Below are 13,578 nucleotides of genomic sequence, written 5' to 3'. Positions count from 1 at the left end.
TTGTGTTCTTTTGGGGCTTCATGCTTTCTTCCTTATTCTTTTTTTCTTGAATTGCTGTGTTTATTATTAGGCATTTGTGGAGATACTTTTTTTAATCGTTTTTCTCTGTGATAGCTTTTATCTTTGGACTACGCCTCTGTGGCTTAGTGAACTATCCACTCTTTCAGTCAGTACCCAGAAACATGTGCTGGGTGTGGTCAGGGAGCTCTGTTCAGTGCTCCAGAGTGAGAGCAGTGTTCTAGATGACACCAAAGTTGGGCATGGTATATCTCCCCTATTTGATTTTTATTAGAGGGGAGGTATGTAGTGTTCTGTTGGCATATTCTCATGCTCACCTCCTCTCCACAAAAAAGACCAATACCTGTTTGCCAGCCCCAGTGGATACAACATTTGTCCATGCTGCCACAAGAAACACACAATGGATCTCGCAGCAATGACCCTCACCAGAGAATCAGGGAGCTTCAAATGTGTGGATCCACCCACAGTGACTGCCCAGAGTCCCAGCTGCTCCTTGCACTCTCCCACGCAGCCACAGAGCTTTTATAGTTCTGGCACACAAGGTTCCCACAGTCATGAGCACCCAGCCCCCTGTCAATTCTCCCAGCCAGACTCAGGCATCTCCTCTCCACTGGTTGCTGGGCGCATGGACACAAGCTGGTACAGCTGTTATGTATGTCCAAAATTGTGCCAGTCCTCTCTTGGCTAGTTATAGGAGGCTGGTGCCAGATTGACAGGAGAGAGAGACTTGCCCCTTTTTTTCCCTCTAGGTTGGCAGGTACACTGTGCCCCACAGAATTCCAAATTGGACTCATGCCAAGCTCTTCCTGCAGCTTTATTGCCAGGGGCTTGGGCTGCTGCAGTCTGGTCTCACCTCACTCCCCAAAGCCGATGCTGAGGGTCCAGGCTGCTTGGGTCCTGAGCTGTCTGTGTCCACACCCTCCATGCAGGTCCACAGCGTCTCTCTAACTGGAGGGACATGGAGTTTCCTCTGGAATTTTCTCCCTAACTCTTCCCTGAGATTAAACTCTCTCCACTTTTTTTTTAAACTATCTTCCCCTACACTGGAGCAGTAAACTCCCTCCCTATTCTGCTATCCTGTAAACTCTCATTATTTCTCTAAATAATCTCTCTGCCCTTTTTTCCGTCTCCATTTTCTGGCATTCCCACCATGTATATATTGGTCTGCTTGATGGTGCCCCTTGGGTTCCTTAGGCTCTGTTTACTTTTATTTCATTGATTTTCTTTCGATCTTTCAGACTCTGTAATTTCCAATGTCCTATCTCAAGTTCTTTGGATCTTTCTCTGCCTGCTCAAAATGTGTCCTTCATCCTTCTGGTGAATTTTTCATTTCAGTTACTGTATTTTTCAGATTCAGAGTTTCTTTTTAGGGATTACATTGTTTTATAGATATTTCCATTTTCTTCATTCATCATTTTCTTGTCTTTATTCACATCTTCCTTTAGTTCTTTGAGCATCTTTGAGATATTTGTTTAAAAGTGGTAGGACTTGTGCTGTAGCACACTGAGGTAAAGCCCCATACTGCAGTGCTACTATCCCATATAGGTGCATGTTCGAGTCCTGGCTGCTCCACTTCCAATCTAGCTCTCTGCTATAGCCTGGGAAAGCAGTATAATAAGGCTCAAGTACTTGGTCCCCTGCACCCACCTGGGAGACCCAGAAGAAGCTCCAGGCTCCTGGCTTTGGATGAGCCCAGTTCTGTCCATTGTGGCTACTTGAGGAGTAAACAAGTAGATGCACCCCCCCTTTCTCTCTCTCTCTCTTTTTCTCTTTCTCTCTCTCTCTCTCTCTCTCTCTCTGCCTCTTCCTCTATGTAACTCTGTCTTTCAAATAAATAAATAAATCTTTAAGAAAAAAAAGTCACTGTCTGGGGGCCTGGCATTGTGATGTAACGCTTTAAGCCACTGCTTGCAGTAACAGCATCCCATATGGGAACCAGTTTGTGTCCTGGCCATTCTACTTCTGACCTAGCTTCCTCCCACTGCCCTGGGAAAAGCAGGGAAGATGGCCCAAGAGCTTGGGTCCCTGCTATTCACATGGGAGACCTGGAAGAAACTCCTGGCTCCTGGCATTGGCCTGGCCCAGCCCCAGCCATTGTGACCATCTGGGGAGTAATCCAGTGTATGGCCTCTTTCTCCCTCTCTCAGAGCTGTTATCAAGTCTTTTCAGAGACAGTTCCTGTTGATTTTTTCCCCCTTTAAATGATCTATACTTTCCTGTTTTTTTGTTGTTGTTGTTGTTGTTTTTTAGTATGCCTTGTGGTGTTTTGTTTTGTTTTGTTTTTGATGCAAATTCAACAATTGAATCTAATGGTATGGTAACTCTGGAAATCAGATTCTCCCCTTCTCCAGGATTTGCTGGTTCTTGTTATTTATATTATTTTTTAATTGTTACAGATTATGCCAGAAATCAGCCTGCAGTATAAACTTAAGGTATTCCTGGTCTCGTCTGGATCTGTGTCCTTCCCTGAGCATGCACAGTCACTTTCTAATTTTCTCTTATATATGCAACTGTTTTTTTTTTTTAATATTTTAGTCTTAAATATCCAGTTCCTAAGAAGTGAAAAAGACAAATGAATGAGGAAGAGGGTACTAGCCCTTTAAATGCCCTGGAAGTCAGTTTAGCCAGAGGAAAAGAAGCTAGCAACAAAAGCACAAAGGCCTGGGGGTGGGGGTCTGGTGGAATGCAGGTGCCACAGTGAAGGCAAACTGCTTCGTAGTCTGCACCTCTTTGATCAGGAACAACAGCAACCAGAGCCTAAGATCAGAGTGTGGGTCCCCAATATTTGGAGGACAGAGTCATAGTTGCCCACCCTTGCATCTATAACCCATGTGCAAATTGATCCTGGAGTATGTGCGCAGCTGCCTGCCACATGGCTGAGGGGTGGGGGCTGTGAAGCCGCTACTGTGCTAAGAGTTGAAATTGATGAAATTAACTGCGCTTTACAGCCCAAGTCTTCCTCTGGAAGTTGCAAACCTTCGATAGATCCCAGAGTTTCACAATCATTGCATCAGCTGGATTCTGCCCTTGCAGTTGTTGACTAGGTGGGGAGACAGAGTCCTGGGGTTTCTGACTCTACCCTGTTGCCAGAATTCTGACAAGTCGTTGGTTTTTTCCTGATCTGTGAAAACTTAATGAGTCAGAGATTAGCTTTCACTAAGAAAAAATCATTCAAACTGTGTGTGAATTCATATGGTAAAACTTCCACCAAGAATTTTTTTTGTAAAGATAATGGTTAGTGTCTTTCAGAAAAGATAGTTACTTTGTCTTATTTTTTCTTATTTTCAGAGAATATATGATAATGCTTAAAGAGGTGAAGAGCATTCTTTTAAGTTTGAAGTCAAAGCTTATTTGCCAAGAAGGAATATTTATTTATCAGGATTAAATATATTTGACAATGTGCAATTCAAATTTAGGTGTCTTAGAACCATGATATTTTATGTAGTAAACTAGGAAAGAGATTAGGGAAGGGAAAAGAGAGCAATCAGATGTAATGTTAAAAGTCAGGGGCTGGCGCCGTGGTTCACTTGGCTAATCCTCTGCCTGTGGCGCCGGCACCCCAGCATTCTAGTCCCGGTTGGGGCGCCAGATTCTGTTCCAGTTGCTCCTCTTCCAGTCCAGCTCTCTGCTGTGGCCCGGGAAGGCAGTGGAGGATGGCCCAAGTGCTTGGGCCCTGCACCTGCATGGGAAACCAGGAGGAAGCACCTGGCTCCTGACTTCGGATCAGCGCAGCGCACCAGCCGTAGTGGCCATTTGAGGGGTGAACCAACAGAAGGAAGACCTTTCTCTCTCTCACTGTCTAACTCTGCCTGTCCAAAAAAAAGTCAGGGAAGGGAGGCAGACGTTGTGGCATAGGAGTTCAGCTACTGCTTGGGACACCCACATCCTATATCCTTTCCAGCTCTCCTGATAATGCATCTGGGAGACAGTAGATGATGGCCCAGGTACTTGAGTTCTTGGCAAACCCATGAGAAACCCAGATGGATTTCCTGGCTCCCAACTTTAGCCTGGCCTATTCCCAACTCTTGCAGACATTCAGAAAGTAAAGCAGTGAATGGACAGTCTCTCTCTCTCTCTCCACCCCCCCCCATTGCCTCTCTCTGCCTCTCTCTGTCACACTGGTTTTCAAATAAATCAATAAATCTTAAATAAGTGTATATTTTAAAAAAGTCCTTTCTAATTCTCTCTTTTTTTACCCTATAGTATTACTGCCTTCAAATATTCACTATATATTTAACTCATTTTGTCTCCCCTGCAAAAAGGGTAAGGGAATATAAGTTTCAAGAATGTAAGGACTTTTCTACTCTGTCTTTTTTTTAAGATTTTATTTATTTATTTGAGAGGTAGAGTTACAGACAGAGAGAGGGAGAAACAGAGAGAGGTCTTCCATCTGCTGGTTTACTCCCCAAGTGGCTGCAACTGCCAGAATTGAGCCAGACCAAAGCCAGGAGCCAGGAGCTTCATCTGGGGTCTCTCATGTGGATGTAGGGGCCCATGGACTTGGGCTGTCCTCTGCTACTTTCTCAGGCACATTAGTAGGGAGCTGGATCAGAAGTGGCACAACCAGGACTTGAATCAGTGCCCATAAGGGATGCTGTAATTGCAAGCAGCAGCTTAATCTATGCCACAATGCTGGTACCCCAATATTTATCACCTTTTTTTTGGTAAAGATTTTATTTGTTTATATGAGAGGCAGAGTTACAAACAGAGAGAGGGAGAGACAGCGATGAAAGTCTTCCATCCACTGTTTCATTCCCCAAATGGATGCAATGACCAGAGCTGATCTGAAGCCAGGAGGCAGGAACTTCTTCCTGGTCTCCCACATGGCTGCAGGAGCCCATTCACATGGGCCATCTTCTACTGCTTTCCCAGACCATGGCAGAGAGCTGGATCAGAAGAAGAACAGCTGGGCCTGAACCAGCGCCCATACAGGATGCCAGTGCTTCAGACAGAGGCTTAACCTATGTCACAGGGCCAGCCCCTTCTGTATCTTGTTTTTTTTTTTTTTTAATTATTGATGCTGCCATATCTCTACATTTTAGAATTTTCATGGTGTATATTAGGTTCTTCAAAATGCTTATTGAATGAAATACATGGGAGAAAGTGGAATTTTTTTTTAAGATTGATTTGAAAGGCAGAGTGACACAAAGAGAGAGATGCAGAGACAGACAGACAGACAGGAAGAGAGAGATAAACTTCCATCTGTTGATTGATTCCCCAAACAAACAGCCACAATGGCCAGAGCTGAGATGGGCCAAATCCAGTAGCCAAGAGCTTCTTCTTCCAGGTTTCTCATATGGGTGCAGGATTCCAAGCACTTGGGTCATCCTCTGCTGCCTTCCCAGGCACATTAGCAGGGAGCAAGATCAGAAGTGGAGAATCTGAGACTCTAGCTGGTACCTATATGGGTTGCCAGCGCCGCAGGCAGCAGCTTTACCAGCTCTGGCCCCAAAGAGGGAAATCTTGATTATATATTTTCTTACTTAAATTATTGGCGTAAGGATTGAAGTTTCATGTTAATGAGCTTTATAAGATAGCTTTTTGCTTTATTTCAGACTCAAGATTGTTTTCAAATTTAATTTCTTGTTCTTTCCTACAACCTTACTTTACATTTAAAAATAAAATTGCTAGGGCATTCGGAGCCATTCTGTGGAGGAAGCAAAATCATTTGAAATGTTCAAGGCTTGAAGAATAAACCCAGAATTCCTTCCACTAATAGAAAAAGGCCTGTGTGGAATCAGAATCACAAGTGTGTCTATTCCTTTGTGCTGGTCTGTATTAGTCCATTTGTAACAGGAGCTTCTGCCATGGTTTGAATGTGTCTCCTAAATTCGTGTGTTGGAAACTAATCCCCAATGTGACAGTGTTGAAAAGTGGGACTTAAGAGGTCATTAGGTCATGAGGGCTCTGTCCTTGTAAATACACTAATGTCTTTAGCAAGAAGTATGTTGGTTATTGTGGGAACCATGTGGGTGGCAAGGACCCAACTATTTGAATCATTACCTGCTACTTTCTGGGGTGCACATTTGCAGGTAGCTGTAATTGGAAGTGGAGTCAGGACTCAAATCAAACACTCTGATATGGGATACCAACGTTCCATGTGGTATCTCAACCACTGCACCAAATGCCCACCCCAGTCCCCTTCCTTTCTTGCCCTTCCAACTTCCATGGTAGGATGACATAGCAAGAAGGTCCTTTCCAGATGTGAGTCCCTCAGCCTTGAATTTTCAGGCCTCCAGAATTGTAGAAATACATCTCTGTTCCTTATAATTTACCCAGTATATTTTGTATTTTGTAATAGAAACACAAAATAGACTAAGAAAGCTGTTACTGAGAAGTGGGGCTAGCACCAGCTCTGTGACAGCTAAAGCCACTGCCTGCAGTGCCAGCATCCCATATGGGTGCCAGTTCCAGTTCTGGCTGCTCTACTTCTGATCCAGTTCCCTGCTAATGCACCTGGGGAAGTAACAGAAGATAGCCCCAGTGTTTGGGTGCCTGCACCCATGTGGGAGACCCAGATGAAGCTCCGGGCTCCTGGATTTGGCCTGGCCCTGGCCCTGGCCCTGGCCCAGCTCTGGCTGTTGCAGCCATTTGGGGAATCAATCATTGGATGGAAGATTTCTCTCTGCCTCTGCCTCTCCCTCTTTGTAACTCTGCCTTTCAAATAAAGAAAAAATAAAAAAGCATGTTTGTGAGAGTATATGAAGAGTGTGGCCAGGCAACCTGTCGCTCCCCCTCTTCGTGGAGGAACGACACAGGACCCTGCGCTGTTCTTTTGTCTGCTCGGCCCTCCCCGGGTTTGCTGCTGGTTCTTCCCGGGTTGGCTACCATCCTTCCACCTCCATGGAAGGGCGGTTCCCCCTGCCACTTTCCCCACTTCTGCGGGGGAGCGGCACACCGCCGGCCGGCTCTCTCGGGGGCTGCTCAGGTATTCCTTCAGATAGATGTTCCTGGTGCATGTTGTCTCTCTCCTCCTTTATAGTCCTCTTCCACCAATCCCAACTCTGCTATCCACACGCCGAGTATGCTGCTCTCTTCCAATCAGGAGCAGGATCAGCTCCTGCAGGTCATCACTCAAGTTGGTGAGAGGCAGCTGCGTAGAAGCTGTTTACTCCTCTCCCAGCGCCATATTGTGGGAGAGCAGATGCATAGAATAAGTCTTAATTCGAGTAACTTAGTCTAGTCCGAGTTGCTCCCCACAGCAACCATTTTTAAAAGATATTAATATGGACAGAGGAAGCCAGATTCTGTTCATCAAGACAATGGGAGAATGACCCCAAAGGCATTTCAGAGATTTTCTAGGCAAGCTAGGATCTTAAGGGAAAAGTTTGCAGACAGGTGCTCATAGGACCTCAGCATTTACTGCCCATGCCTCTAGACTCTGCTTTCCACATTTCAGCAAAGTTCTTTCAGCTGTGCCATCCATGGCCCAAGTGGGTGCAACTCAACCTTCTGCTCTAGAAGATTCAGGTCATAAACCTTACCCCTATCCATGCGGTGTGACTTTCCAAGCATGCAGAATGTAAGAGCTATGAGATTATGGCAGCTTCCACAGTCTAGTGGCCCATGCAAAGACTTGTCACAATGGCAGGGCCATTCAAAGAATCCCACACAGAGACTGCCACAGAGAGCTGTGGGAGTGGGACAGCTGCCATTCCCATGGCTGTAGGGCCACTGTGCTAGTCCAGCCTGGGAGAGCTGCAGGCATGAGACTTCAAGCTGTGTGAGCTTCTCAGTGAACTGAGCCCAGCAAAGCCTTAGAGGCAGTGCTGCCTGAGGTCCTGGGAGTTCAGCTCCTGCTACAGTGTGCCCAGGATGTGGGTCATGGAGTCAAAGGCAATTATTTTGACATCTTAAGGTCTAATATTGTTTTCCTTCTTGAGTTTTGGACTTACTGGGAACCAGTTACTCCTTTCTTCCAGCTTCTCTCTTGAAACAGAAATGTCTCCTCTATGCCTACCCTACCATAGTAATTTGAAAATAGATAATATTTAATTTCATGGAATCAAGCTGGAGGGGAATTTGCCTCAGGAGGACTGGTGCCTGGAGTCTCACCCGTATCTGATTTAGATGAGATTCTGAACTTTGGACTTTTAAATAAGTACATTAAGATTTTGGGGCTATCAAGGATGGAATAAACATGTCTGTGAAAATGTATGTGAGAATGATGTGCATTTTGGAGACATGTGGTAGAATGCTGTGGTTTAAACCTTTCTTGAAGTTCATGTGTTGGAAACATCACCTCCAGGGCAACAGCGTTGAGAGGTTGGAGCTTGAAGAAGTGATTCAGTCAGAAGGGCTGAGCCCCCTTCCTCTCCTGCTTGCGCTTGTGCTCTCTTACCTGCCACCTTCCCCATCAGGTGACATGGCAAGAAGACTGTCTCCAGATGTGGCCGCCTCACCTGGAGCTTCTCAGCCTTCAGAACTGTGAGGACTGAGTCCCAGTTCTTTATTGGTTACCTGGCCTCAGGCATTCTGTTGTAGTAGCATGAAACAGACTAACAAAGGGTCTCTTAAAAAGTGTTGTTACTGAGCTTTATTTCTAGGTCGACAATCAGTGGTTTATATCACCTGGTGTCACTTCCCTTTTTTAAAAATTTATGGCCATTGGTGGTGTCACATAAATTCCATTGTTTGTTATCTAAGTGGTGGTTAACTTCCTACAACTCTGGCTTGCTTTCTTGAACCTTCCTGAGTAAAATAAACATTTAGCACCTCCCATGTTTAAAGTGTGTTTTAAGTTCACATCAGGAGAGATACATGTGTATGTCATACCCAAGCCTCACTGACCTCAAAAATCTTATGAGTAGTTAGGGCATGCAGAGGAAAGTCTCCTATACAAGAGAGTATGGGATATTCTAAGATGTTGACAAACACCTATCATTGATGCACAAGGGGCTTTGTTCATTGACCATGTAGTTAGTAAGCTTGGTTGCTCCTGTGCTCGTGGATCCTGCAAAGTCTCAGGGGAGAAACAGTCGGTTACATCTCATATTTAGCAGCAGAGTAGAAAAGTCCTAAGGGGAATGCAAGAAAAGCTCAGCTTTGACCGAGAGGCTTTGCAGAGGCAGTGTCCGTGTGAGCGAGGGGATGCTTCCTAGAAGCGAGCTTTCAGAATGATCTCACTTTGCCCAGTGGAGAAAAGTTGAAGAAGGAATGAAAAGATGTGAAAATGAGAGGACAGAGGACATAGTCTGGAAACAAACGATTTGTTCAGCCAAAGCATAGGAAAAAGTTGAGGTGCAGAGAGGATTAAAGTGGAGATGGAAGACAGGCAGTAGAGTAAGGGTGGAGTTGTTACGTGAAATGCTCGGCCCTCACTCAGACTGAAGCTGGTGCTAAACCCTCTGGCGCTTATCTGTACAGGTCAGGCCATTACGGTAGCTTAGCAACTTTTTGTTTCTGGCCACATTAAGTTAGCCTGCCCCAAATTTCTTTTTGAGAAATAGCATCTTAAAAATTAGGCAAGAAATTCATGCTTACTGTAGAAGATATTGGGAAATAAGAGGGAAAAGTGTAATGAAAATAAAAATCATTCATAATTCTATCACCCTAAAATGACCAGTGTTACCATTAATATGTTTTTCCAGATTTTTCTACTTTCTTCCTTGTTTTCCTCTTATCCTAGAATCACAATCCGTATACAGTTACACATTCTGAGTTTTTCAAACCTAGCAATTTTTGAGTTTTTCCTGATGGCAGAAGAGTTTGCTTGAAAACATGATGTCATGAACTAGGGATGTCACTCAGCTATTTTCTTGAAATTGCCTAGGTTATTTTGATATCCTAAATAAGTCCCTTGTTCATGGGCTCTTGCCTTCTCTTACATCATGTACTCTTTCCAGCCTTTCAGGTACGAATTTATTTAATCCTTACCATAGCACCAGAAGTTCAAAGTGTATTCATATCCTTATTTATGAGATGAGGAAAGCCCAAGAGACATTAAGCAACTTGGACAAGCAACCTGATAGGAAGTAGCAGAGCATGTCCCCAAAGTTTTGTCTGGTTTGGAAACACTGGGCCCAGAAATATAAACACGAAGGGTATGGATATGTGTTAGGAAATTGCTTCAGAAAAAGGTGTGGCTCTTCTCACATACCCACAAAGATATAATGTTCAGAGGGAAATGAGCTTATGGCCTCGGCAGCCCATAGTTCCTGGTGGCTATTTTCTCAAGGAAATATGTGCCTTTTGTATACAAGCAACTGATTTCCTGGGAAGGTACTGCCAAGGAGCAGCTTTTCCTGCACCTTTCTGCCGAGATTAAAATCACTAGGACAATGTGGTTCTGGGATCCAAACCTGTGCTGCTTCATGTATGTACTAAATTACATTATCCAGCATCGTGAGTATGGATTCTGTTCCCATTTCAGGAGCCAGTGGGTTTTATCAAATTTAGCTTTTTTTTTTTTTTAGATAACTATTTATTAAGAAATATTTTTAAAGGTTTATTTATTTATTTGAAAGGTAGAGAGAGAAGAAAAGAGAGAGAAATCTTCTACACACTGTTTTACTCTTCAAATGTCCATAAAGTCCAGGGCTGGGCCAGGTTGAATCCAGGAGCCAGGAGCTTCTTCTGGGTCTGGGTGCAGGGGCCCAAGTACTTGGGCCATCCTCTGTTGCCTTCCTAGGCATTAGCAGGGAGCTGGATCCGAAGTGGAGCAGCCAGGACTTGAACTGGCACCTGTGTGGGATGCCAGCATTGCAGGCAGAGGCTCAATCTTCTATGCCACAGTGCTGGCTCCTCAGAAAATTTTTGAAGTTTCAAAAATTTATTTGAAAGGCAGAGAGAAAGTAAGGTTGGTTTTGGGGTTATGGGGTTGAGGGGAGAGAGAGAGAGAGAGAGAGAGAGAGAGAGAGAGAGAGAGAAAGGGGAAGGGAGGGGAGGGGAGAGAGGGAGAAAGAAAGAGGGGGAAGGAGAGAAGAGAAGAGGAGGGGAAGGGAGAGGAGAGACAAAGGAGAGGGAGAACAAAGGAGAGGAGAGGAGAGAGATCTCCCTTCTTCCATTTGGTTCACTTCCCAAATGGCCCCAACAGCTGGGCTGGGCTGGGCTGGGCTGGGCTAAAGCCAGTAGCGGAGGAGCATGCACTGCAAGGCCCACCCCTCACATTATGCATTTTACCTGCAGTAGCCGAGCATCACCCCTCCCTTTTACCTAATTTATTTGTGTAACAGATGCAAGGAGGATCAAAGTGTAGTTGCTGCATCTTTGGCAGAAGTAAAACCCATGTATCTTTGGGTAAAAAGAACACTAAAAGCTCTTGCCATATCCTTGGATGGTCTGACTCAGCTTTCTTTTTTCTTCCTCTTCACCAGATGCTGATTAGAAAGGATGCCTGTAAGACTGTGGGCATCTGGTTCTTTTACAAAGAATGATTTCTCCAAGAGCCCCGTCCTCCCATACCACGTGGTCACCAGACCATAGTATGGTCCACCCCTACTCCTAATCCCTGATATCTCCCTACTACAGTGCTGCGGGAAAGATGACAGCTGTGTCCTGGGTCCACTGTGATGCAAATAACTCTTGGAGGGAAGGCCTCTCATGCTTCCCTAGGGCTCATCACACCCTTTCTTGTATGAGAGCTGGGAAAGAATTGTAAAGACACCAACTTACTGAGAATGTTGAGAATTCTGTTGTATAATTATGGGGTCACCTGAGGTGGTATGCTGAAGTCCAAGGGTAAAGAAAGGGCTGGGGCAGAGGGGAGAAGCACTTGAGACAGTCCTTGTTTCTCTCATTGTTTGGCCCAGGCAAGAGAGTGGGTATTTGTCTATAATAGCTACTAAAAAACAAACAAAAAAAAAATTGAAACTTCTGAATCCAATGTGGGAATTTCACAATCATTTCTTTCTTCCCTCCTTGGCAAATGTTCTGCTTTAATGTGATAACAAATCTGTTTATGTTTGCAAAGGATTGGCTATGGATCCTGCTTCTGGAGTAAAACTCAAACAAGGATTCAGTAAATCTTCTAAAAAAGATTAACTCCTATAGGCCAGGTAAGAAAAAAAAAAAAAAACCACCTCCCACTCAAGCTCCCACTCAAGTATTGCAGATCTTCTAATGTGAACCTTTAAGAGTGAATCTGTAACAGTCAAACTAAAGAGAAATTTGGGCAAACCACAGTAGGTTTATGGAATGTGTCCTCTTGAACCTCACTCTATAATTAGTTTAAAAGCAATAGGAAAGTAAAAAGATCCCTTACTTTTGGCCCTGAAGGCTGCCTCATCCCTCTCCTGAATACATTCCCCCACCCCTAAAAGGAGGATTTCGTGAGATTGTGAACTATTTGTAAAATAATTAAAAATCCAAAGAAGCTGATGTGATGTGGAAATCATGAAGTGCCACAGCCCACACCTTTTCTTTCTGCTTTCAGACGGGCTTCCTGAAACTCACCAGCCTGCATGGTTATGTCCCCAGCAAGCCACCAAAGGGGAGGGACCGGGAGATGTCTTACACAGGCCCTGATTCTTCTTGAGGCATCATCCAGAACAAGTAAAACTAGCTTCAACTCTTATCCTTTACTCTCTCTACAAAATCATTAAGCACATCAACCGGTATGGTAATGCTTGGCTTAAAGATTCAGCTGAAGATTTTGTAATTGGACATTTAATAGGCTTTTTTTTTTTTTTTTTTGACAGGCAGAGTGGACAGTGAGAGAGAGAGACAGAGAGAAAGGTCTTCCTTTGCCGTTGGTTCACCCCCCAACGGCCAATGTGGCCGGCGTGCTGTGGCCGGCGCACCGCAGTGATCCGAAGCCAGGAGCCAGGTGCTTCTCCTGGTCTCCCATGCGGGTGCAGGGCCCAAGCACTTGGGCCATCCTCCACTGCACTCCCTGGCCACAGCAGAGAGCTGGACTGGAAGAGGAGCAACTGGGACAGAATCCGGCACCCCGACCGGGACTAGAACCCAGGGTACCGGTGCTGTAGGCGGAGGATTAGCCTATTGAGCCGCGAAGCCGGCCCATTTAATAGGCTTTTGAAAAGAAAGGTTTTATTTGTATGAAAAGCAGAGTGAAAGAAACAGAAGTAGACACACACAAAGAGATTTTAATCTACTGCGATGGCCTGGGATGGACCAGGCTGAAGCCAGGAGCCAGGAACTCCATCTGGATCTCCCACATGGGTTGCATGGACCCATGTACTTGGGCTGTATTCCACCATTTTTTCAAGGTGGGTTAGCAGGGAGCTGGATCAAAAGTGGAGCAGCTGGGGCTCTGATAATGGGATGCTGGTGGTGTTGCAGACAACAGGTTAACCCACTATGCCACAATGGTGACTGCTTTATAATAGGCTTTTAAAGGTAATGTTTAGTTATTAGGATTTTTCAGTGAAATTATCATTGAAGTGCTACCACAATTTACTTACTAGAAAATTGTTTTTTGACTGGCTTCATTCCATGTAAAAGCAATGAATTCCCAGCTCTGCTAGTTGCTTCTAATACCAAACTTTAACAGTAACTTCTATTTTAAATGTTCATCTATTTCACATAGAATTGTCTCATATCTACCAGTCACTCAGGCTGTATTTTTGGGGAAAAGGCTTCAGAAATTTCCCACCCTCT

At 44.7% G+C, this 13,578-nt stretch overlaps 1 protein-coding gene across 4 annotated transcripts in view; it reads left to right on the top strand.

The window, feature by feature from the left end:
• ZC2HC1B (zinc finger C2HC-type containing 1B) overlaps positions 1-12,532 on the top strand; it is a 68,041-nt gene extending 55,509 nt beyond the window's left edge. For all 4 annotated transcript variants that reach the window (XM_051855300.2, XM_002714779.5, XM_051855301.2 and 1 more), the window contains 2 exons: positions 11,930-12,014; positions 12,392-12,532. In XM_051855300.2, coding sequence (XP_051711260.1) covers positions 11,930-11,981 — 52 coding nt within the window. In that variant the 3' untranslated portion in view covers positions 11,982-12,014; positions 12,392-12,532. The remainder of the gene's footprint in view (positions 1-11,929; positions 12,015-12,391) is intronic.
• The last annotated feature ends 1,046 nt before the right edge of the window (positions 12,533-13,578 follow it).

This window comes from Oryctolagus cuniculus, chromosome 5 (genome assembly GCF_964237555.1).
Source record: "Oryctolagus cuniculus chromosome 5, mOryCun1.1, whole genome shotgun sequence".
Lineage (NCBI taxonomy): Eukaryota > Metazoa > Chordata > Mammalia > Lagomorpha > Leporidae > Oryctolagus > Oryctolagus cuniculus.
The sequence above is the reverse complement of the archived record's forward strand: the minus strand, read 5'-3'. Positions and strand labels throughout refer to the sequence as shown.